The 26646-nt window shown below is 35.7% G+C and overlaps 2 protein-coding genes across 2 annotated transcripts in view; one reads left to right on the plus strand and one right to left on the minus strand.

Annotated features, from left to right (window-relative positions):
* The window catches only part of zdhhc9 (zDHHC palmitoyltransferase 9), a 30726-nt gene extending 16445 nt beyond the window's left edge, over window positions 1–14281 (plus strand). Inside the window, exons 3-9 of the mRNA XM_065271962.2 lie at window positions 2919–3077; window positions 5361–5498; window positions 6927–6973; window positions 7335–7439; window positions 8838–8941; window positions 10183–10291; window positions 12040–14281. Coding sequence (XP_065128034.2) covers window positions 2919–3077; window positions 5361–5498; window positions 6927–6973; window positions 7335–7439; window positions 8838–8941; window positions 10183–10291; window positions 12040–12219 — 842 coding nt within the window. The 3' untranslated portion in view covers window positions 12220–14281. The remainder of the gene's footprint in view (window positions 1–2918; window positions 3078–5360; window positions 5499–6926; window positions 6974–7334; window positions 7440–8837; window positions 8942–10182; window positions 10292–12039) is intronic.
* Window positions 14282–14329: 48 nt separating this feature from the next.
* Window positions 14330–23215, minus strand: sash3 (SAM and SH3 domain containing 3). The gene is made up of 8 exons (XM_065271963.2): window positions 22968–23215; window positions 21045–21137; window positions 19316–19444; window positions 18557–18701; window positions 18328–18479; window positions 17698–17910; window positions 17455–17599; window positions 14330–15352 (listed from the first exon to the last, which is right to left on the minus strand). The coding sequence occupies exons 1-8, from the start codon at window positions 23028–23030 to the stop codon at window positions 15132–15134; spliced, it is 1161 nt and encodes a 386-aa protein (XP_065128035.2). The 5' UTR covers window positions 23031–23215; the 3' UTR covers window positions 14330–15131.
* Between the last annotated feature and the right edge of the window lie 3431 nt (window positions 23216–26646).

Consider the following 26646-nt stretch of genomic DNA (forward strand, 5'->3'; position numbering starts at 1 on the left):
TATTTCTAGCAATCCCCTTGATAAACCAGTGTTCTCTGATGTCATTACACATCCATATTCATGTGCAAATTACAGCTCCGTATAAAAAGAAGCGATCAGGGTAAAGATCTGTCAGTACCAACTTTTGTTATCTCTGCTCAATTTCAACATTGTAGCTTTAATTTGCTATTTTAGGTGATTGTGTATTTGGAAATGTGTGTCTGCTTAAAGTGGCTGATGTTGGATCTGATGCACGCACGGATGCTGTTTTAGCCAAGCCGGTATTAAAGGGATAGTTCGGCCAAAAACGATATTAAACCCATGATTTACTCACCCCCAAGCTGTCCGAGTTGCATATGTCCATCGTTTTTCAGACAAACACATTTTCGGATATTTTAGAAAATATTTTATATCTTTCAGTTGATTAAATGTAATGTTACGGGGTCCAGCAATAGTCCACGACCTTCAAGTCCAAAAAAAGTGCGTCCATCCTTCACAAATTAAATCCAAACGGCTCCAGGATGATAAACAAAGGTCTTCTGTGGGTAATCCGTGCGGTGTTGTTGTAGAAATATCCATATTTAAAATGTTATTAACGTTATAAACTACCTTCCGGTAGCGCCGCCATCTTAGAGTGATGCGCATTCAGGATGAGAGCTTACGCAGCGTACAGAGTTTCTCTGCTGCTGCTCTGTGCCCCCGCCCTCCGAATTTGTCATACGTCACTAAGAAAAGTGCGTACACTACGCTAATACTCTCTCCTGAGTCTAAGATGGCGGCGCTACCGGAAGGTAGTTTATAACGTTAATAACATTTTAAATATGGATATTTCTACAACAACACCGCACGGATTACCCACAGAAGACCTTTGTTTATCATCCTGGAGCCATTTGGATTTAATTTGTGAAGGATGGACGCACTTTTTTTGGATTTGAAGGTCGTGGACTGTTGCTGGACCCCGTAACATTACATTTAATCAACTGAAAGATATAAAATATTTTCTAAAATATCCGAAAATGTGTTTGTCTGAAAAACGATGGACATATGCAACTCGGACAGCTTGGGGGTGAGTAAATCATGGGTTTAATATCGTTTTTGGCCGAACTATCCCTTTAAGAGGCAGTTTTGCCTCTTGAACACATGCTAATGCTTCCAGCTCTCTGGAGTGCAAAAGTACAGAGCAGATTAATGTAAGGAAATTACTTTTTATAGTGTGATGCTGTTGCACTGTAATGAAGTGCTTTGCCTTTGTTGTTGTTGCTGCTATGATAGAAAAGGAATCATTTGGACCAATACAATGAAAGATGGAAATAGATCAGAAATGATTATATATTTGAAGAGTTTGGTTCCAAAATGCAAAAAACATCATTAAAAAAAAAATGAGTTACCGCCAAAATCAGTATTGTATCAGGTCAATATTTAAAAGTAAATTCTTAATTTTACGCAAAATCCAATATCCGCCATGTTATTCTGTCATCTTTTCTCCCTTTTTTTCCAAAACGCAATAAACAGCACTCCTCCTTTTCTGCAGAATGCAAAAGATTCGCTCAACAAATCACAGCGCACCATTCCAAGCATTGTAAACAATAATAACGGCACATTGAATACACAGAATCTTAGTTTTCCTCATCTTGTAGTTTGTGATCAACAAACATACAAAAACAAAATAAAACTTAGATGGCATTGCTAAACCTGTGGTGGTTTTCTGTGACAGGAAAGAAACGTAAGCCATCAACATCTAATAATTTACGCGAGAGGCACTCAGGAGACAGTAAAATGCCGGTTGCTTGTTCTCCCGACACCATCAAGGTTCTCTCATGCTAACAAATTGATCCCAGTTGATCTTATAAAACTTTCCATTATTTTACGTGAAGCCAACGAAAATCGAGCAGGACCAAAACATTTTACATCTGATCGCTGTCAAAAAGTTTCAGCGACGACGTTCCAAGTAACAGCAGCAATGACAGTGTTCTTAATATTACAAAGTAAGTGCTTTGATTAATGCCATTAATTTTTAATCAGTGTGTACCACTAGTCAACTAAATAAATATAACATGGCAAAGATGAATGCACATTTATATATTAATTTAATTGTATTTATAGCATTTTTAATTTTTTTTGTTTTTATAATAAATCATTTAAAAAAATCAAATAATGGATTTGAATTTTTTATGTCGTTGTAACCTAAAGATGCTATGTGAAAGTTTGTAACAGAAAATAGTGGTTTTCATCTTGTCACTTTCAACACATTTTTACTGAAATTAGTCTAAATGGATTTATTGAATTTTGGAACCAAACTCTTCATTTGTAGTTATGTGTTGGACCTACAGTATGCATAAAAGAAAACTAAATATTAAACGTAGATGTGTTTAAACCCACTTTAAACCTATTTAAACACATAACTTGCACTGTAAGTCACCTTTGGATAAAAGTGTCTGCCAAATGCATAAAAATGTAAAAGATGAAACACTCACCCTCATGTTACTTTAAAGTCTCATACTGATATAATATGGAAGCTATTTATAGGAAGATTCTTCAAAATGTATATTTTTTTTTTGAGAAATGCAGAAATGCACCATACATTATACCTGTTCAGACAGTCACTGCTTAGGATCATTTTTAACAGTTATGAAAACCTTAGCTTTTTTAGTCATTGTACTGGAGGAAGATCTCTGTGTAAATGCTTTCTTTAAAATGTAAACATTAACCTCACTCAAAGTGTAACATCAAGTGACACAGCAAAACCTTAAATGCTTCAAATTTTGTTCCAAGTCTGATTTATTGCTTTTTGTCATTGTGAAATCTGTCACTGCATTAAGTGGCTGTGTGTTAATGTTCCATCAGTGGCTGTATTGTGTGTCATGCATATAAATCCTAATCGACCAGACTAACAGATTGCTGGTTGCCCCGTTGACTGTTTCTACCTGACCTTCTTGCAGAAGCAGCCAATGGAAACGTCCCGGCCGGGCAGCGTCCTCCTCCACGCATCAAGAACGTGCAAATTAACAATCAGATAGTCAAGCTGAAGTACTGCTACACCTGCAAGATCTTCAGACCCCCTCGTGCTTCCCACTGCAGCATCTGTGACAACTGTGTGGGTGAGTCTTACATAGCAACCAGCATATGACTATTGCTTAAGGTTTTAACAAACTTTTAACCTTAATACTTACATTTGTATCCAACTTGTATTACATAGATTGTACTAGAAACATAAATGACATCTTGTTGAAATGAAGTGTGTGATTTTTTTTTAAAGGGGACATATGAAAATATGACAACTTCCATGTTGAAGTGCTATAATTGGGTCCCCAGTGATCTTATAATAATAATACCACCCCTTAATCTGCACCATCCAACCACAGCACTGCCATTTAATGCAGAGATCAGCTCATATATGCATTTTAAATGACACATCTAAAGCGGCACATTTTTGCTCACATCTACAAAGTATCAATTTTAACATTTTATGATAAATTATCTATATGGTATTTTGAGCTAAAACTTCATATACGTACTCTGGGCACACCAAAGATTTATTTTACATCTTTAAAAAAGTCTTGTGACATGTCCCCTTTAAATGATTGGACTTAATTTTCGGTATATCATGTTGACAGACAATAAAGCAGATTAATTTGTCATTAAATGGGTGACACATAGAGGGAAGTTTTGAAAGTTATGTACAGACTTTTTTATTGGATGCGTTGTCATGGTGAGCACCTGGCCCGAAGTTAGGTAATTTACTTGTTATTTATTTAGCCTGTTATCAGAAATAATCTGCTCTAGAGGAACTTTGCTCAAGTTTACCGGAAGTTTAGTTTGGGACACAAAACCCATTTGTTTATATTGTTGCCGCTAATTCATCTATAGTTAAAGGTTTTGGTTAATGTAGGGTGACCATATGTGCCATTTTACCAAGATGCATCCTGGCCAGGAGTTCAAATGCATCTTCCAGAAGTCATATTTTTGTCCCAGGAAAATGGCACGTATGGCTAACCCTAGTTGATGGTAACATGCTAGCAATAGCCTAGCAAGTTACAAACACTAGAAAGCATTTAGAACACCTTAGCAACTATAGTAGCACCCAGGCAACCAACTATAATGCATAATCATCTCTGTGTTGAACTGTTGGCTGTATGGTTGCTTCTTGTTAATGTAAAAAAGATTGAAATAAGCAGTCTGTTGTTTTGTAGAGCCGAGAAGTTTATTAGAGCTTTGTGGATATTTTCAAAAAAATGTAATTTGTTTTGTGTCCATAAACAATGTGCTGCATTTATGGTGGTGCAGGGGACAGATGTTTATTATTTTTCTCCACAACAATTCTAAACAAATGTGACACCAGTATAACAGTGAATTTAGGGGTGGGCGGTTTGACTAAAAATCCATTTCACGGAATGAGTCATTTTGTTTCACGCTAACGGTATATCTCACAGTACACATGTTTTTCAGTTTATATTGTTTTTGGAATATAGAAATGTGCAGAAATTTGCCACTCACTATAGCTTTTAACTAATTGCTCACCACAGTTTTAAAAATGCCAAGAAGATAACAACAGATTAAGCCTTGATAGACAGAATCTTGTTTTTTAATTGGTTATTAATATTATCGACTATTGAAACTATAGTTTTGTATATAGTTTATATATAGTTTAACTATAGCATTGTATTTTATTTTTATACATACAGTACATTAAAAAAAGGCAACATGTAAAATTAACAGGTATGAAATATGCACAAACCTACAGACAGAATAACGCTAGAGACCTCACTGTACAAACTGTATATTCTATTCCCTTCGCCTAACCCAAACCCTAACCCCAACCATTACAGAAAACTTTCTGCTACTTCAGATTTTTAATAAACATCATCCTGTTATTTATAAGCTCGTTTCCTCATGGGGACCTCAAAATGTCCCCACAAGGTCAAAAATGTACTGGTATTTCTATATCACAATGTGATTATTACCAGGTAAACACACACACACACACAAGCCTGGTGAGTTACATTTGCTAAAATTAGACGGTTATGCACTGTCATCCTGAACAGTGGTCCATTTGTTTGTGTGGCCTGCACCTGCCAAACACGCACGCACACACACATATATGCACGCACGGACACACACATATCACCGTGCGGACATTCCATAGAGGTAAAGGTTTTTATACTGGACAAATAGTATATTCTATCCCCTTCCCTTAACCTAAACCCCTATAACTAAACCTCTCTCTAAGTAGTTAAAAACATCTGTTGGCCAATAGATTCCAACTCATCAAGCTAACATCCTTAACTGGCATTAGAAGGTTGTTTTTGCTCTTTGGTGAGTCTTTATTATGAGAGTCGTCTCTTTATATTCCCTAAATATTTTCTTTTATGTCATTCCTGCAGATCGCTTTGACCATCACTGCCCCTGGGTGGGAAACTGTGTAGGAAAGAGGAATTACAGATATTTCTACCTGTTCACACTCTCACTGTCTCTGCTCACCATTTATATCTTCGCCTTTGACATCGTCCATGTGGTTCTGCGTAAGTATCACAAAATCAATAAGCGTCTGTTCATATACGTGCATGTGTGTGTCTTCATTTGTGACATGCAGACTGATATTATTTGCAAGAGGATATTAAATTCCCAGATTATCAATACGCTTTTTAAATGCACAGAGGGTCAGGCAGTTTAATGATCGGCTTCGGGGAAAACAAGTGGATGTAAGACATTCAGTATGCAGACACATGCTTGACTTTATAGTCCAATATGTTACCCAGATATTTAAAGAGACACAATGCTCACATAAATGGCTGTTGTTTTACCCTTTTCTTTTCTCATCTTTTTCTGAGAAGGAGAGCGAAGAGACAGAATAAAAGAGCATTTTGGTCTGGACAATTTGTGAAATGGGTCAATAACGTGACGTTAATTATTTTTTAAAAGTTTTAAAATTTCAAAACAAATTTGCAGATTACTTGCATACATTCTCTTTTGAGGACCAAGTCTAAAAATTTTACTTGATTTTAAAAGAATATTTGGGGGACAATTGCAAAAATGTCAATGTGGTATAACCAGTCTGTGTCAATTGGTGTAACTTGTATTTTTTAAATGATGGAATAAATAATAATATTATATATATATATATATATATGATTTTTTTACATACATTTTTCAAAGATTATTTAGAAAACAGAGCTGTTTTTAGCATATGTCCAGACAAATATTACAAAAACTATTGGAATAACTAATTAAATGATATTTTAAAATATTTTTTTTTCTTTTTTTGATGATTACGCTTACATGCCATCAAGGTAGATAAAATATTTAATATTTCTCATTCTTAGGCGGAATTGGCAGTTACACCATTTGACATTTTCAGGTCCATTTAGTCTTAACTTTCATAAAAATGGTGCAAATGTAATTATTTATTGCATAAAATCAACATAAATACACTATATGCATTGACAAATACCTGATAGATTTTTGAATTTCTCATCTTGCCAAACTGTTTTTGTCACTGACCCAAATACATTCATTATAGCCTAAATATAACCAAATATGAAATTTCACTTTGAAATTAAACCTGTATGTCATTTTTCTGTAAAACACAACAATGTGCACTTCTTTTCCTTTTAGTCCATAGTGCCCATGTCTGCTAAGCTTCAAAATAGACAAACAACGAAAATACAATAATAGCACCATGAAAAAATAACAGCATATTGGTTTGGATTTGAAATTTGCATTATTTGGGTTAACTATCCCTTTAATTTTAAAGATTTTTAATAACAATGTGGTTTATAAGGTGCATGGAAATGAACAGTGCAAACTTATTATCTCCAGCAGAATGTGGGTGGATGTGAGAAATCTCCCGAACAGTTCATCTAACGATGGGAAAATGAAACAGAAATGCATATCTGATATAGTATAGCTGCTTGCATGCACGATCATTTACCAAATCTTGTGTTTTTTAGGTTCTGTGGACTCAGGATTTGTAAATACTCTTAAAGAAACACCTGGAACATATCCTTTCATGTGAGCTCCAAAGTCTATCACTGAAGATAAAAAACAACGTCTTAATAAAGTCACCATGATGTGAATTATTATATAAAAAAGAGTGTATATTCCATATCATTTCTTGCATTTTAACAGATACAGTACACAGTTTAGACAGGCATTTCTGAACGACATCACTTTTACCTCTTAAAACCTTTTTGTATCATGCAACAAAGCATGGACTCAACATCAAAGTTTAATATTTGTTTTGCTGTCAACAGTGATTGATAGTTCAATAATAAACTCAACCCAGTGAACAGCGTAAGCAACATTTTTTGTATTGTACCCTAAATAATTGTAGCGTGATGTTTCCTTGACTCTCTTCCACTGTGTTGGAGGTTCTGGTCTGTTTCTTTACCCTCTGGTCTGTGGTAGGATTGACCGGTTTCCACACCTACTTGATCTCCCTCAACCAAACCACAAATGAGGACGTAAGTCTGGTTTTCCCATCTATTCCAAAGTCTACTGTGGATTCTTGACTTCTTCCGTTATCACATGACTGGAAAGATATACACATTCCCTAGAGCATTTCAGCACACAAGATCCAGCAGTCACCCTGGCAACAGTGCCGTCTCGGTGATGAGGAAGTGCAGAGGAAGATCAAAATATGAATTTGATGTACATTAAATACAGGATTTATAGGTGCAATATGTAGCTGACATACATGCAGGGTCACATATATGTGAAAAACCAGCTCACCCAAGTCATTTTTGGTGATTTAGTGTTTTCTACATACAGTTATTCTACATAATGTCCATTCAGTAAAAATATAACCTTGGTATATTTAATATTGACTGAGTAAGGCCAATACCTCCCCTTTGGCCCTTATTGTCACGAGTAACAAGTAAAAAACATAGAGTGATAGAAAGAGAAAGAAAGTGAGGAGGTGCAAAGGAAGAATGTAGATGTAATTCAGTATGACACAATGGTTGTCTGTGGTTGATTAGTGTACATTTTGTTTGTGCTAATAATAGACATATTCATATATGCAGACACAGCCATAGTTGCCAATCAAACCCAGTCCCAGACACAACTAAAACTAAAAAAAAAAACAAGCTACTGTGAGCTATTTTTCTTTGAAAACCATGCAAAAAAATGTCTTTGTTATCTGATAACAGAAATAGATGGTTTAAGAGATATCACTTGTTTCCATGACAACATTAAATCTCTTAAACCTCTATAATCTGATCATGGCCTGAAAGTTTAAAAGAAGTCTAAAAGAAGTGTTAGTGTTAGTTTGGGATTATTTTTGGGTGGGTTTCTAAGAAAATCTGTTTGAAAAATTGTTTCAGTATATTTGTAATATTGTTGGTGTGGCTAATTGTAGCATCATACAGTTTTAATGCCCGAGTGTGTTTTCTATAGTTTGTTACAGTGCATGGAAATTAATTTCTTCTATTTTTGGTAAAATTTGTAATTTGGTGAAGCTAATGGCACATAAATCACTCACGGCAGCTTTAACCAAACTTTATTAACAAAGAGTAAAAATGAAAGATGAGAACGTCTTTATCATGCCTTCAATACATGGATGCATTTCTGTCTAGGAGCAGATAAAATGATAATGGAAGAGAAAGCTTTTCTTCGCTTTTAAAAGCAGGAAGTGCTTGAACAGATCAAACGAAACCCCAGGGAAAGTAGCTAGAATTGAAAGTGCACATTAAAATAAAGGATTAGAGAGAAGACATTTTTAAAGCTCTGATAAATATGCTTAATGAAATAAAATATCACAGAGGATGCTGGATTTTTATGATTTTGCACTTATTGCCAGTCGTGACATTTTGCCATTTGCCAGTTTTTAAAGTCGTCATTATCTTTTATCTACTGCATAGATCAAAGGCTCATGGTCGGGAAAGAACCGTATCCAGAACCCCTACAGTCACAAGAACTTCATGAAGAACTGCTGTGAGGTTCTGTGTGGACCAGCTTACCCCAGGTAGGAACATTGTGACTTATGAGTGTTATTGGTTTTTCGCTTTACATTTTTAAGACATTTTAAACGGTCTGTTAGGGTCAAAGAAAAAAGCAATCATCATTCTGTTCAAAATGAAGATGTATGCTGCAATCTGAAACCGCCTACTTTTATACTATATAGTAGGTGAAAAGCAGTATGCGAAGGAGAGTAGTATGTCCAAATTCATAGTATTTGAAAAACAGTAGGCGGAAAGTACCCAGATGACCCACTTCTACCGTTAAGATCCCGAAGTGTTCATTCAATGGACCCTTTACTATCATGTGAGCCCCCGGGAGAGGAGTTATCCAACAAAGATGAAGAAGAAGGAGAAGTGTTGTTTTATTAAAAAAAAGTCCAAAAGCACTAATGCAGCTCTATTTAAATGCAAATACTTATATTAAACAGCTGTCCCTTGTGGTTAAATTGCGCTTGTTCCACTTAAAAACTAACTTGTTGTTATGACAGTGTATGTCACCTAATGTATCAACATGGCGGATGTAATATGTCCAAATTCAGTCATACTATCCATATTCATACTATATAGTACCTACTGTTTCAGTATGCAATTTCGGACGTATGGAAAGACACTTCTGTCACTATGTGGTTGCCAAAGAACTGAAATATGGCAATGTTTAAGTGTTACGTGATATTTTGGTTATATTGATGGATGCTCTATTTGGACACTTCTGTGAACTTAAAGGGATAGTTCAGCCAAAAATGATGGATGGATGGAAAAAAGGATGGATGCACATTTTTGGACTTGAAGGACGTGGACCCCGTAACTTCACATTTAATTAACTGAAAGATCTAAAACATTTTCTAAAATATCTGAAAATGTGTTTGTCTGAAAAACGATGGACATATGCATCTCGGACAGTTTGGGGGTCAGTAAATCATGGGTTTAATATAATTTTTGGCCGAACTATCCCTTTAAAAGTTCACCCAAAAATGAAAATTCTGTCATCATTTACCCATCCTCATGTTGATCTAAACCTGTATGAGTATTTTTTATTTTGATGAACACAAAAGAAGATATTTCGATAAATAATTGGAAGCACACAGCAGCTTTAACCATTGACTTCCATCGTATTTGTTTTTCCTATTATGGAAGTCAATGGTTACAATCAGCTGCGTGTACAATGGTTACAATCTTCTTTTGTGTAATTGCAATGACTACTCTTACAATTCTAAAAAAATTATTTTTGATATCTTTCTTCTTTTAGTGTATTGGACAGAAGAGGTGTGATGCTTGAAGACACATCTAGCCCCACCCCTTCTGATGCATCTGCTCCTCCTACCACCAAAAACAGCAACCCTGCACCACAAACTACAGTAAGACAGCAATTATTAAAAGTGCGTGTGCAAATGAGTGCGTGTACGTTTGGCACAAATGCTGCAAGCTGACATAGAGTGCATTGAGTAGTGAGTCTGCAAAAAAGCCTAAATCGATTTACCTTGAGAACTGGCACGAATCATGTGGAGTAAATGAATGCATTAAGCTGCTTTAGCTTGGTGTGGCTTTCATGCAGAGCAGTAAAGTGTGTCTGTGCAGTATCATATCTGTAAAGATCATAGCCATTACATGATGTTCTAATGTAAACTTTACTGATCAACTATTTCTAAATAGTAATGACATTTAATAGTTTCAATAGGAATGGTTCACACAAAATAAAAAATTCTGTCATCATTTGCTTACTCTCATGTTGTAACAAATTGATCATGAGCGTCATTCACTTCCATAATATTCATTTTTTCCTACTATGGAAGTCAATGGGGCTCATGGTTGGTTTGGTTTCAAACATTCCTCAAAATATCTTCCTTTCTTTCATCAGAACAAATTTATTTATGCAGGTTTGTAACAACATAAGAGTGAATAAATGATGACAGAATTTTCATGAATTTTTGAGTGAATTATCTCTTTAAATGGCATGAAAACCTGTTAAAATGATTGCAATAGTATTTGTGTGGACATTAGTGGTTACATATTAAAGGATTAGTCCAATTTATTAAAAAGAAATCCAGATAATTTACTCACCACCATGTTATCCAAAATGTTGATGTCTTTCTTTGTTCAGTCGAGAAGAAATTATGTTTTTTGAGGAAAACATTCCAGGATTTTTCTCATTTTAATGGACTTAATGGACTCGTTATGACAAACGAGGCATAAGGGTGTTATCTAGCGAAACGATTGTCATTTTTGGCTAGAAAAATACAAAATATGCACTTTTAAACCACAACTTCTTGTGAATCTCCAGTCCTGTGACACACCAGCGCGACCTTACGTAATTGCGTAATGCCGTGGAAAGGTCACGTGTTACATATATGAAACGCACATTTGCGGACCATTTTAAACAATAAACTTGACACAAAGACATTAATTATTATCATTCCAAATACAACAACGTCGAAACGGTCCTCTTTCTCCACACTTGTAAACACTGGGGCGGAGTTTCGCATACATCATCCGTGACCTCTTGACGTGATGACGTATTGCATGAGGTTGTGCTGGCGCATCACAGGACCGGACCTAGACGAGAAGTTGTGGTTTAAAAGTGCATATTTTTTATTTTTCTTGTCAAAAATGACATTCGTTTCGCTAGATAAGACCCTTATGCCTCGTTTGGCATCGTTTATAGTCCTTTGAAACTCCATTGAAAAAACTGTTAAGCGTTAAATGTTGGGGTTCATTAAAGTCCATTAAAATGAGAAAAATCCTGGAATATTTTCCTCAAAAAACATAATTTCTTCTCGACTGAACAAAGAAAGACATCAACATTTTGGATGACATGGTGGTGAGTAAATTATCTGGATTTTTTTAAGAAAATCTTTTAAATGCTAATTTTGATAACAAGAAAATCAAAATTTTACTTTAAAACGTCATAAACAATCATCATTTTTATAGTGATAGCATTTAATTGTTATGCTCTAGCCTATTTAATGCCATTATCTGGCTTCATTTGAGTGAAATGTCTCTAAAATTGTAGAAATAGTTTAGATTCATCTAATGTAGATGTGTCACTAGATAATCTGCTGTCCCTGTTATGTTCGGATCACTATTAAGGTCTTTTTACTTCTTTCAGAAACCCACAGCTCCTCTGATTCCCAATGAGCATACGCCTGACGACGCCAAACCTAGCATTGCTGCAGGCACCCAGAAAACCAACTCCCCTAAAGAGGAGAAACCTCCGTCGTTCAGTGTCCCGCACACATCGTCCTCCAACGCCATCGCCCCTGCGGTCATCAAAGAGTCCGTTCACTAGCTTCGGCAGCAGACTTCTGTCAAATCTCTACATGTGCTCGTATGAAGGAACACACAGAAAAACTGTTAATGTACCACTGAGATGTGAAGGACAGATGCATATAGACAAGCTGATCTACTCTCATGCAGAGATGAACTCCTTTTCGTACGTAGATTCTGCGCAAAACTCTCAAATCTGGAAGTCTTGATTCTGTCCTCTGTACAGTAAATCACAGCATGATCAAACTTACGAGAGCCATAGACTGAGAATGGACTGCCCAGATGCCTAATAAGAAAACGAATTTGCTCGATGAGCTTGTGAAATGTTGTTTTTCAGTGTCATTACCTGTATCTGAATAGCCTGCTTCCTTTATTCCTTCTCGGTATTTGTGTACCCTCCTAAATGAACAATTTAAGCTTCTATCGTATTTGGTGCAAAGGCCCTTTGTGTTTTCAGAGAGTTAAAGAAAAGTGCTTTAGCCATAGCTTTTTGAAATGACATTAGGACCAATAAAACTGCTTTCATCTGATGATAAATCGTGCGGACCCGCTCACAGTCAGTGTGGATGTTAGGCTGTGCTTGTATTTTTGTGTTTCTCCTCCTGTGTGTGTGAGAGAGAGAGAGAGAGAGTACAGGCCGAGCTGCTGTTGACAGACATCAGTATGAGTGCCTTATCTATGCTCTCCTATTACATACAACCAAGGCCATCTTCAGACGAACCCTTAGATGTCTTAATATTACTCACACATGCACATGCAAGTTAAAATTTTATACAATACTTATATCAGAAAGCAAAAAAGCATCGGGTAAATGTACATATTGTAAAAACTGAAAAAGCTGCAAATTCCATGTAGGTGGATTTTTTTATTATTATTTATGCCATTACTTTGCTGTCCCCTCCATACCCGAATGTCTCTGACATTCCAGGATCATACAGTACTAATACCTGTAAAAATTCATCCTTTATTCATTTCTATCTACTGTCAGCAGCCGAGGACGTATCTGACCACAGGCATTCACAATTACGGATAAAGTTTGTTTTAAACATGTTGTTGTTGAGTGCAGACCTGGAAATTGATGGCATTTTAGCATGTTTTTGAATTAAATTATGCTTGTATGTTTTTCTTTCCCACATAATTTTCACTGTTTAAAGTGGGACAACTTGCCCCTCAGTGTGTATTCAAGAGGATTCATATTGGTCACCTTTATTTATTTCACTGTGTATGTGATGACCACATCAAAGGGAACGCTGACATCAAGACTTACATAACTTTCTCAACCTTCATAACCAACTACGCATTTTTTGTGTTTAGAAGGGTCGATCTTGACAGTATTGTTTTGTTGGATAAAAGTTTTGGGCTTTGTCAAGCCAACATAATAAGAATTTTGTCTCTAATTTAGAAAAGCCAGTTCAGTGATATTTAACAGCAGTGTATAAACTGAAATGTTTGTTGATTTTAGTTTGATTGTAAGACTCTCTACTGTTGTTAAAGTGTCGAGGGTATCCACTATTGCCGAAAGCATAATACTATTTTAGCAACATAACCAACTAACACTATTCCCTTAAATGTGCATTTATCGAATCAGTTTTAAGTTTAACAAATAGGATTCTTGTGAGTACTTTCTGTGAACAATTGTTATGATCGATTACATTGTAATATTTGGAGTATGTGAATACTTATTTAATAGGCTGAAGGTATTGGTGATATATGAAAATGTGCTTTTTTCGTTGTGTTGAACGAATCCCACATTTCCAGTTTTTATTTAAACTATAACATTTATGTCACGTAATTATGATACAGCTAATGTGCTGATTTCCCTAATAAGGCGATATCAAAATGTTTACTGCCAGGTCAGTGTAGAGCTGTATGGGTTTGGATTATTAGCAAATGAGCAAATCTGCTATAGCTATTCGGATACAATGCATAATCTATACATTATAAACCATCAGAAATTATGTTCACTTTGCTTTGCAACAACACTGTGATCATGTATCTCATACTCTTCACTATATTCACTTTCTACTTTATGAATTTGTGTGTATGTGTGTATGTTCATTAAATTATATATGGTATTGCTACAATCACCTTTTGTGACATTTTCCAGAATTGAACATTCAAAGTTTTTTGTAAAAAAAATATTTCATAAACTTGGAGTGACACAGAAATACAGCTGAGAAAGACATCAAAAAGACTGACATTAATACAAAGATGAACGGATTCGAAACAAACTAAAAACGGATTAAGCATAAAACTACAACATTGAAACAAATGACCGCCATAACCATATTATAACCATCATTACCATAAACAGGAACTGAAATGAATTGAATACAGAAGCAAAACAATATGCACACACACCGCTAAAAACCATCCAATGTGCTTTTCCTCAATTTTGCACACAAAAACCTTTTTTTTGTGTGTGCACCAGTTGCATATTACTTTGTACATTCATCATTACAAAATAATAGTAAAGTTGTAGTACTGTATATGAGTTGCTACTTTACAGATAAAGGGATGATAATGAAATTTCTCAGATATTAACAGAATGTCACAAAGCACATAAACTACTTCATGGAAACTATAACTTATATACAGTAGTCAACCATGTTTCTTCAAGAAAAAAAATCACAGCTGCAGGTTTAATCCACAAAATGTCACTTCACCCCCATTTCTAATTTGATTTTGCTTCAAAATATTTTTGACTCAGATTTTCATTATGGGTTCAGTCTGTATGACCCATTACGGTGAACTATGTAGGTAGCCTGCATAATTGACAATATCCATCTCCAAAGCAGATCTGTTGATATCTCAATGGGCTGTGCATTTGAAAGTTTTGTCAATGCGTTTTACTCCAGCATGTGGATGTGACAAACTCTCAATCCATTAGTAAGTTAAAGAGAAGCAGGATAAAAGGAACGTTCTGTTATAGCTTTACTCTGCTTCCACCTCATTACTTTCTTCCACCGTCATCTCCTCCAGCTGCTGCTGAACGGCATTCAGCGTTGTCTCTGTATCAGCATCTATCTCTGGCTCAGCCTTTGATTCCTCCTGAGGCTCCTCGCTTCCGTTTGCCAGGTTTTCTGTGCTTTCGTAACAGCCCGAGTCCCTTGGCATTTCAGGTTTTTTCTCCTCTTCGTCCGATTCATCCTCCGCTGAAAAAGAAAATGGATGTTAGTGGATCAAACGGATTGGAGCTTGTTGCTTTCACTACGTGTTATTCAGTCTTTTAAAAGTAAATGAAGAGTTTCAGATGCAAAACCCTTTAAGTGCGTCAGACATGTTTTCTTGTAAATGAGCTTTTTTTTGTCAGGCTGTTATGTTTAGGTCCAGAAATGTTGTTGGTTATTAGTCAGTAATTGAAATGCCTTATTTTCACAAATGTCACTTTAGTCATTTCATTGGTATTGCACAAATTTGACTGTATTTTACTGCAAAACCCTCTAAGTGCATGCAAGCTTTTTGGCAAAAATCTCCACTACTAAAAAAATATCCAGTCTAAACCCAGTCAATATGCTAATATATTTGGTAAACCTGCTTTAAAGGATTAGTCCATTTTCTTAAAAAAAAATCCAGATAATTTACTCACCACCATGTCATCCAAAATGTTGATGTCTTTCTTTGTTCAGTCGAGAAGAAATTATGTTTTTTGAGGAAAACATTTCAGGATTTTTATCATTTTAATGTACTTTAATAGAGCCCAACACTTAACATTTAACTTAACACAGTTTTACTTAACAGTTTTTTTTAACTGTGTTTCAAAGGACTATAAACGATCCCAAACGAGGCATTAGGGTCTTATCTAGCAAAACGATTGTCATTTTTGACAAGAAAAATAAAAAATGTGCACTTTTAAACCACAACTTCTTGTCAATCTTCGGTCCTGAAAGCGCCAGCGCGTCCTCACGTTAATACGTAGTGACGTCGAAAGGTCATGTGTTACATATATGAAACGCACATTTGCGTACCATTTTAAACAATAAAAAATTTTCTTGTCAAAAATGACAATCGTTTCGCTAGATAAGACCCTTATGACTCATTTGGGATCGTTTAGAGTCCTTTAAAACACTGTTGAAAAAAACTGTTAAGTGTTGAGTTAAGTGTTAAGTGTTGGGTTCTATTCAGGGGCGTCATGCACCAATTTTTTTTAAGGGGGCAGAGTGTGCACAGTTCACAGAAATTTGTGCATACACAGACATCAAACGAAATATTATAGAGCTTTCAGTGTTTTCCATGGCACTTACATTTCTAACAATATGAGCGCCCCTGCTTTCATGCAAAAAACTCCAAAATAAAAGTGTTGACTCTTTCATATCAAATACTATTCAATCGGAATAATGACATGATATTGGTATCATATTTAAAACAGAAACGACATGTTTTTATTTATTTAAGTTTTGTTTAATGACTTTAATTTAATTGTGTCATTAATGCATTTTGCACAACAACTGCATTATGAAATTAATGTCATTTTAAATCCATTAAGTATATAAACAACGAAAATGACTTAAGCTATAGCAATGTGATTGATTTTAATGTTCAATAATGATTTTAAAAAATATGTTTAGAAAAAATGATTGGAGGAACGGATTTTTGCATTACATTTTACCTCATATATGAGCGTGTGTGATCCGTGCCTGCGTGAACTCTGGCAAACTTTGGCGTTGTGCCAAGAAGATGAATCTAGAAATTTCTACTAATATAACGTCGAGACGGTCACATTTTAAACATTTTCTACACAGAGGACGTTAACTGCACATTACCGTACTGGGGTTTGAAAATGTTGTGAGCGTTTCTTGCACATTTTAATTCCTCAGATAGCCAAATGCAGCAGCAACATGAAAGCTCGTGAGCGCGCTCACGCTGATGACGTCTGCGGCTGTCGCCAGAAAGTAATGTAACATGTTCAAAACACTATCATAACGGCAAAAATCTCTGAAAAGTGACAAGGATGCAGCACAGAATTCATAATATTGTGCATATTAAACAGATTAAAAGACAAGTAACCAATTGATGGACGCTTTTTTGATTTTCAGGTTGCATGCTAAATCCGTTTGGCTCAAAAAACCAAGGGGGCACGTGCCCCCTCAGTTTGAATGGGCATGACGCCTCTGGTAAAGCGGATTGGATTTGAAGCGAAGTTTTTGATGAACATATAATACATTCCGAAACCATTCGATCAATAATATCATTATTTCGTTTTTGATGGAAGTGACGTTTAGTGGCTTTTGCATCTGAGCTCTTCATATATACTTACAGTCCAGAAACAGCTCTGTTGCTTTCAGTATCTTATCACGTTGCTCTGGGTCTGTAATGTTTAGCTCATTCAGGTGGGACTCCTTCAGACCCCTGAAGTCCTCTAAACTCTGAAAGCCATGCATGGAGAGGAGAGATCCCAGCTCCTAGATACACATTGATATCAGTCATCAGAAACTCGTTGGTTAATCTGTGACACATGTAGATAGCAGCATGGCTGTTTATGAAGCAATCAAATACTTACTGTTAGGCCTATTCTCTCTAAAACTTCATCCAGGCTTTTTGGTTTTGATTTGTTTCGGTGACCCCTATTGTGGGATCGCTTCCTCTTTGGTGGCGTTTCTTCATCTGGTAGTATTTTGACGTAGATGAACTTAAAGGAGCCCACCTTGTTGTTGAGTTTACCAGTCCAGGTGCCAGCTGGTGGCTTCTCGATAATCTGGATGATATCTCCTTTCTGCGTACAAGTCAAGACAACATGGTTACAGTTCAAATGTTTATCGGAACATACTTTTGGCCATGTAGTGTACAATTAAACAATTTCAGCCACACCCATTAGTAACAGCTAGGCCTATATAATATTATCCATTATAATAAAATAGGGCCATTATTTGTTCCAATATGACAATGCAAGCTTATTTAATGTGGTGTGCACTCCCCAATGCATGTGGTTTTGAAATGTTCAGCAATCACATTTTGTCATGTAGTTTTATAGTAAACATCGTTTTCGTGTAGCTTTAAAGGTCAGAGGTTGGATCACCAAGGAACACACATGGTGTAATGCACTTTAAGTCGCTTTGGATAAAAGCATCTGCCCTATGCATTGATGTAAATTTTAAACCAGTACAGATTTATAAGCTTAAAAAATCCTTACCTGGAGTTTGAGGGATTCAATGTCATATGGGCTGGGTGTGAAGTCAGTGTGGACCAGGGCTCTGCCACAGAAAGGTCCCATGTAGGTGCTGTCCTCTAGTCTCATGCTGTCTCTCTGGCTGAAGCCACTGTCCAGACTTTGTCTGTCAGCACCTGCATAACAACAGATTATTCAGCCTTATCTTACAGCTTCATTTGGTGCAGGACTGAGATCACCAGTGCATGCTTACATCCAGAGAGCTGGCGTGATAGAGGGGTATGTGTTGTGTCCTCTGAGCTGTTGGAGCACACAGATGTTCTGTTTCCAGCTGTGAGATCTGGCATCCAGTCACTTGGAGACATGGGAGAGATTGAACCATCTTCTCCAGTGTCAATCTGAAGTTCACATAACATAGGAGGAATTTTAATGAATTTTTATGAATAACTTCACAATATTTTATCTAAACCACTGAGTGTATGAAAAATCCTGTCGCCATCCACACGGGGGAGACAAATTCAATCTGTTACAAGTGTTTGTCAAAACATTGCCATGCTTAAAGGGACAGTTCACAAAAAAAAATCTGTCATCATTTACTTACACCTATGTTGATCGAAATCTGAAATACAGGCAGAATGTTAGGGACTGATATTCACAGTCACCATTTACTTTCATTGGCTTTAAGAAAGATCAAATGAAACTGAATGGTGACTGTGGTTGTCCTTCTTTAACATTGTACCTTTTGTGTTTCACAAAAAAGAGGTATGGATTTGCAACAACATAAGAGTAAGACACTTCAAAAGAATACGTTTTGGGGTTAACTATCCGTATAATAAGTGCAAGAAAATAAATACATTTAGAGAGTAACTTTTTCAGATTTAAAAATTATTTGATTGCAATGTCCGCAATTCCTATATATAAATGTATGAAAGCATTAATGATATTGTAGTATTATCGTATATAATTACATATAGTACGAATACAGTATATATGATTTATGCTTTTAACTTACCCCTTCCTCTGCAAGGGCTTTCTGAACCATCTTGGATGTTTTTCGGGTCATTGTGCGACTTATGACATTTCTCCATTTCTTTCCTAGTTTTCCATTACTTTTTCCAGAATCCTCGGGTGCAGCTTCCAACTGTTTAAATATTTAAAAAGTTGCATGGTTAATGTATAATGTAAAAAAAGTTTATCAACTTGAAAGTACAATTTATTTAAGAAGTATATAAGAATAAAGTTAAAAAGGCCATGGCATGAAAATCTGACTTTTTTCTATATAATTGGGTTCTCAGTGCTTCTATCAACCTAGAAAATGTGAAAAAGATCAACCCAGTAATTTAGTTTTGGTAACCATTCTCTGCAAGCATGTGAAAAATTAGGTCATTGAAATTTGGCTCCCCTTGTGATGTCATAAGGAGCTCTTATTATAATAATACCGCCCCTTAATCTGCTCTATCCAACCATGGCACAGCCATTTAGTGCAGAGAGAAAGAGAGAGAGAGAGATAAAATAATTGCAACAAACCACCATCATTGTGATCAGTGTTTGAATTTCATCAGCTCATTTGCATTTTAAAGGACACACCCAAAAACAGCACATTTTTGTTCACACCTACAAAGTAGCAATTTTAAAATGTTATAATAAATTATCTATGGTATTTTAAGCTAAAACTTCACATGTATACTTTGGGGACACCAAAGATTTATTTTACATCTTAAAAAATTCTTGTGACATGTCCCCTTTAAATTATCTTAAGTTATTTTAATGTAATTTTTTAATGTAAAACTCCTCACTTTTCAAGAAAGTTAAATGAAGTGTAAACTTGTAAAATGTAAACTGAATTCATAGAGTGTACTTGTGACTGACGCCTTTAACATATATTGCACACTTGCCATTTGCTACTAAATTTGTCTGGTCTCAAACTTCCTCATGTCTATAAAAGTCTACAGACAATGAATAATTGTTGCTGCTATGTTGCTTACATTTAGACTGGTTGCACTGTGCATTGTATAGTCAGTAAATATGCTGTGTTTTCTATTATAACAAAAAGACACATCCGGTAAAACGTACTGTTTTAATAAGGATCTACTGTGACCTCATTGACACCGTCGTAGGCTATTTATTTTTTAGATATTTAAAATTTTACCTGGAAATCTTTTCTTTGTAAAAAAAAAAGAAAATAACCAATTCCCAATATGAAATGTCATGTCAGGACACTTTCAGCTTATTTATTTGTCATATAACCACAGTACAAACAGTTAAAGTTTAAAGCACCAGGCCCTGTATTCATGAGGAGTTCCTGCAAAGTCTGTGGTTTGTGCGTCACTACCACAGTGAGTCAATGTGGCCCCTTTTCATGGTAGAAATGTTATAGGCTCTTTCTTTAACTGTGAACAGCAAACTGTGCTGTTATCAAAAAACTACCTGTACAACGAAAGGGGATTTTACAACTCTTACATCTCTGTTTTATAACAACCACCTCCGCATGTTTACAGAAATTTTGATGATGAACTTTCACAGATCATTTTCTTTCCAACATGTCATTGTTTTTGCCATATTATTTGCGAAATTTATGCACACATAAGGCTGTTTGCATGGATGGCTCATGCAAGCATAGCATCCTGTCTAGGTATTTTTAAAACAATATGGTTGATGAAGCAGTTAGTGTATTTTCGCAGTTTATGGTTTTAAAATACTTAGAAATGTTAAATGCGATTTCTCAGAAAAAGGAAACTTACCGTTTCATCTAAAGTGGGTTCAGAGCCCACTACAGGAGATGATGCTTTTGGTTTCATAAAATCTTTAAAGCTACTGGACCTTTGCAGAGACAGCTGTGAACACAAGAAGAGTTTCAATTAGAAAAACACTGAATATGAATGTAATCTATGTTATTATATCCGTCCATTCATTACTTCATTAGAAAAAAGATATAGAAAAACTAATTTCTATCAATCAGTATTCCTTTATTGTTATTGCTCATCACTTGAAGACATTGGTTGGAAACAGAATCATTAGCATTATATTGTTGAAACTCTATCTGTGTGCAACATGAACTCCAGATTAGTTTATAATGGCCATTGTAGTTTTATAAAAATATCTCCAGATCAATATTTATAAAGCATTACCAGGCCTCCAGTAACTCTTCTAATGTATAAAATATGTACATTAGATCCTCCTCATTATGCCAGTGAAAATAAACCTATACATTTCACTTTACTGTGTGTTTTATAGCTCTTTATAAAACAGTCTGTCTCTCATTAGTTTTCACAGATGTTCAATTATCTTTCATTTCACAGTGTTTATGTACTATAACACATTACATATTAGCATAATTTATTACAAAAGCAACAGCCAGTATGCACAGTACAATGTCTTTTCAGATAACAATCACATATCGTTTTATTGTTTCATAAGTGTTTATTCAGTAATTACTCAAATTGTTTATTCCTAAGGTGCTAAGATTGTCACATGTGGTTTTGTCGGATACAGTTTGAACATCATTGTTAAGTATGACTATATCACTTATCTACATTTTTCACTGTGCCACTTTTTGTTCAGCACAGGAAGTGGCTTTGTCAAAGGCAACCTTGTATGTTTTGAACCAATCCCTGCAAAGATGTGCACTATTCTGACATCAGAATGCAAGAGTAGGCCACTCAAACTCCAAATAAAAGATTGGTCAAATAATAAACAGTTTTTGCATTTTAAACAAATTTGAATTTAATTTCAGTTTTGCAGAAAGCATATTGTTATGTATGATGTTTCTAATTAACAAGCAATCATTACAAATTATATTTATAGTGAGTTTACTAAATAGCCTAACAACATAACAAGTGGCAAAACACTGTTCCATCGGATGTTGAAATATGACACATATAAACTGAAATAGTTACTCATCTCAGCTATAACTAAAGAGGAAACATGCAACACTTGACATGGAATTGTTTTTCATTTATGTGATGTCATCATCATCTCTAACATCAGCTACATCCTGTGCTCTGAATAAGAATGTAAGATACATTAAAAAAAAATAATCATCAAAAGTGACCATGATTTTAACAGCTAAAATTCAGACCTCGCTTTTCTTGCTGACAGGCGCTTACAAAGCACCTGCAGTTTCACAGAAGAGAAATATCGAAACTTGGTTGTTACACGCAAGCTCAAGTGGAAAATAAGAGTAATTCTGTAAAGCACAACCACTAAACCAGACGAGGTGGAGTGAAGCGTGCTGCACAGACGCAAATGTCACTTTGAATTGAGGATCTCTGTTTGGATGCTTTGCTCTGACAGCTTCAGGATGTGTGGTTGAGATCTGTGCGTCTCTACAGGAAAGAGTGCACAGCCATGCGTTTCAACCAGAAAAATCATTCAGTTTCAGTTCTTAAACTTAAGATACACATCTCAAATCAAACACAGACATATTACAACAAAATACTAATTCACATCAGCCAAACCGCACTCGTTTTGGTTCAAACAGGGCCTACATCTCATTTCGTGCGTTTGGTGTTTCAACCATCGTGTTATATATCATTTTGGGTGTGTACGCCTGTAACCATGAAGAACTTAAGAGACGACTTCTAAGAATAAAACAAAACTGGATGTCTTCTACCCTCACTCCTGACCTTCTTCAAAACATGGTCACATATGACACCAACTCTTACCTTTTTCTTTTGCACCTGCGGCTGCTCTTTTTCCGAGGCGTTGGATGGTTTCCGCCGTAGCATGGTGATCCAGTGGTGGGTGTTTAAATATTCTCCTGAGGACCACAACTATAGCTGTGGCACTATGAAGTTTGACTCTGTTACACTAACGCCTGTCACTCGTACCGCCACAGTGCCCACTTACAGAGTGACAAAAGCCACCGGAGGAGGAAGAGGCGGAAAGTCACTCTCTTTTTGTGATCTGCAGAGTTGAGAACTAGATGCTCGAGGAAGTCACATGATCTGACAGGAACTTCTTGTTTTAAGAGGTGGCTTTTGTAAAAATGGTTTACATCAGATAAAACAACAGACGTACAGAACAACGGTTCGAGGGCTTGCCTTGTATGTGTTCATTGTTCTTTTAGTATGGCATACAGTAATTGGATTAGCTTCCAACAGTAACCTCCAGAAATATTGATAGAGAAGCACATTTTGTGTTGTTTTAGCTGTACCAAAATAAATTCTAGTTATAGTCAACTAATGAATATTGTCTTAAATTGCACAATCTCAGCTTTACTTCACATCCAAATTGAATGAAGGGTTTAGGAATTACAGCTGCAACTTTCCTTTTTTAAGGAGGCCAAAAGTAATGGAACAGTTGACTTAAAGGCTATTTTATGGACAGGTATTGTTTATTTATTCAATAATTTCCTCATAAATGAAGGATGTTGAAGGTCAGGAGTTGGTTTTAAGTGTGGCATTTGCATTTGGAATTGAAAGCTGTGGCTCATAACCAACATCATGTGGTTTAGGGAAAAAAATACTGGAGGGCTCAGCAGCAGCAGCAACAACAACATCAACAAATCCTGGATGTCCTTATAAGATAACAATGGTGGATGATCGGATTATCCTCTCCATGATAAAGAAAAACCTCTTTACAATGTCTCCAAGTAAAGCTGAGAGTGTGCACTTTAAGCCAAAATTTAATGTATGACTGTAACTGGAATACTTTTGGTAAACAAATAACACAAAATGTGCTTCCGTCCTAATATTTATGTAGGTGAGTGACCTTAAATATAAATTCTCTATTCAAATACTAAACCCAAAACCTTATTATTAACATTATTTTGATAGGGAAGGAAATATATCCTTTAAATGTGAATGAAAACATCCCAGGTGGCATGGAGTTGGTTAAGAAATGCCTAAAAGGTGCAGAGCTGAAATCTACCCTGTCATAAAAAATGGTTCGAAAATGATTATTAGCTGTCACAGGGGCGGTAGGGGAGACCGGGGTTGGTTGTCACAATTTTTACTCATGCATGAATTGCTCATCTTCAAAAAATCTTTCAGCGGTAATTCCTACATGAAATGAAAACTTGGGGTCTTGGCTTTAAAAGTGTATACTTTTTACTTTTACTAGAATGTATTGTAACAAGAAGTAATTAACCATCAAAGACACTCTGACACAATGTGACAACCAACCCCATCACTGGGTATGGGGTTGTTCTCCCTATTACTATAGAGCAGGGGTTCTCAAAGTTTACATTCAGAGGTCCAAATCTGAATTCTCATCATTTTCATAAGTCCGGAAAAACTTTATGTAAATCATTTGTTTATATAACTAATCAACACAAATAGTTTGGGAAAAACATAAGTGTATTTTGCATTTAAATAAATTATTTTTTTTAAAACATAAACAAAATAAATATGCCAAAAGTAACCAGGTGCAAAATACAGAGCAACCTAATTAGAGAAAGGGCACAGTTTGTTCTCCATCAGATGCATAAACTGTGGCAAAAAAGTGTGGTTGGTAGGCAGAGACACTGACCTAAATTAGGGGTGCGCCTATAAATTGGCTTATGATTCTTGCTATGCTTCTCAATGAATTACGGTGAAATGCCGCTACATCCAAAAGCCAGGGGGCGCTCTCGGGCAGAAACTTAATATGCGCTGCAGACGAAGAACCAGACACACGGAGCTCCAGGAAACGTCTTAAGGATATATTTATATTGCTGTTCTTCAAACCTTTTCAGGTATTTTCATGATAATAAAGTATATGTATAAAGATTATGTTTGACGAGTGTTGCTTTTTCAAATGCATGTTTTAAACGACTCAAACCAACAGTGATTTAGAGATTGATAAGGACTTACTGATCAAAAGCCGTAGTACATGAAGTAGCTGTGCATAATATCTGGGTGTGATGGTTACAGTGTCACACAGAAAATTTGTAAATAATTCGTTTTATTTTCAGACCAGGAATACTCTTAAATCTAAAAAGAAAAAAAAAAACTAAAACTCCGGACTTTGAGAACCCCTGCTATAGAGGTTCAATAGGATTTCAGTGATAAATAGGGATCTGAAAAGATAATGTGTAACTTTTTAGTTTTTTTAAGCTAGAAACTGCAAATAAGTTTTAATATGAATACCACCCCTATGATAGTTGTCATCAATGCCCCTTATGTGTAAACAATGTGATTAAAGCGGGTGATCAGTTACTTGAATAGTCTATTGTGTTGAGGAATAAAATGAAATGATTTTTAGTGCTAAAACCTCTTTATTATCGTTTCATTATGTAAGTTGCCTAACAGCAAACAAAAACAAACAAACAGACCAACAGTCTTAAAAGGTCTACATGTCCAATAATCACATGTGACAACCAACCCCGCAAGCTATGAGACAACCATCCCCAACTGACTTCTTGACAAACATGCTAAGCTAGCTGCCAAATTGCTTTAACTTGATAGCTAAAAGATGACTCAAAATAAAGCTACTACTTTTGGCTTTTTTAATGAGTGTTTTGTTTTTGAATGACTAATATCCTACAAGCTCTCAACACAAAAACACCTCCAACATGAAAATTTACTCTGACCCATGAAAATAAAAACTTGACTCCTCACCTCAATGTTTTGTGTCTGCTCAGTGAAATTACAACTGCAAATGAGTAAGCTATCAAAGGCTAACAGATTGATATCAAAATTGTACCACAGCGCCATGTAGTGTGTCTGGAATAAGCAATGTGACAACCAGCCCCGGTCTCCCCTACCCTTTCAAAAAGCAGACCTTTGTACCTAAAGAGTTCATATTCATAGCCCAGACAAACATATTGGTACTTAAAGGTCCCATTCTTTCTGTGTTTTTTGAAGCTGTTTGCAGTGCGCAATATAATGTGTTCATGTTTCACATGTAAAAAAAAACATGTTTTTTTTTTTACACAATTTACTTATCTCTATACTGCTGTTTTCACTGTGCTCAAAACTTGCTAGTGTCTTCCTTGTTTTATGAAGTCCCTCTTCCAAAAATACATATCGAGTTCTGATTGTGTAGTTTGTTTAGTGTGTTGTGATTCAATAGCTTGCCGTTAGCTTAGCTGGCGACTGACGTATTCCTGTGGGCGGAGTTTAGTAAAAAAAAAAACGTTCTACTGACATCATTAAAACAGGAAGTAAAGGGCTGTAATTCAAACCGGCCGTTCGCTGAAGGCTTTAAAAGGGGAATTCTGTTAAAGAAAATATATCGCATGGCAGTGAACTTTGAGCTTTATCATTTTAAAGGTATTATTTATGCTATTAGCTACATTACACACTAAATAGGGTTTAAAAATGGGACCAGAAAGAACATGAACATTTAAGAAGTCACATAAGTAGGCTACCTCAAAGGTACATATCTGACATATATCTCTACCTTAATGGTATATATTAG

The sequence above is a fragment of the Paramisgurnus dabryanus genome, chromosome 16 (genome assembly GCF_030506205.2).
Source record: "Paramisgurnus dabryanus chromosome 16, PD_genome_1.1, whole genome shotgun sequence".
Classification (NCBI taxonomy): domain Eukaryota; kingdom Metazoa; phylum Chordata; class Actinopteri; order Cypriniformes; family Cobitidae; genus Paramisgurnus; species Paramisgurnus dabryanus.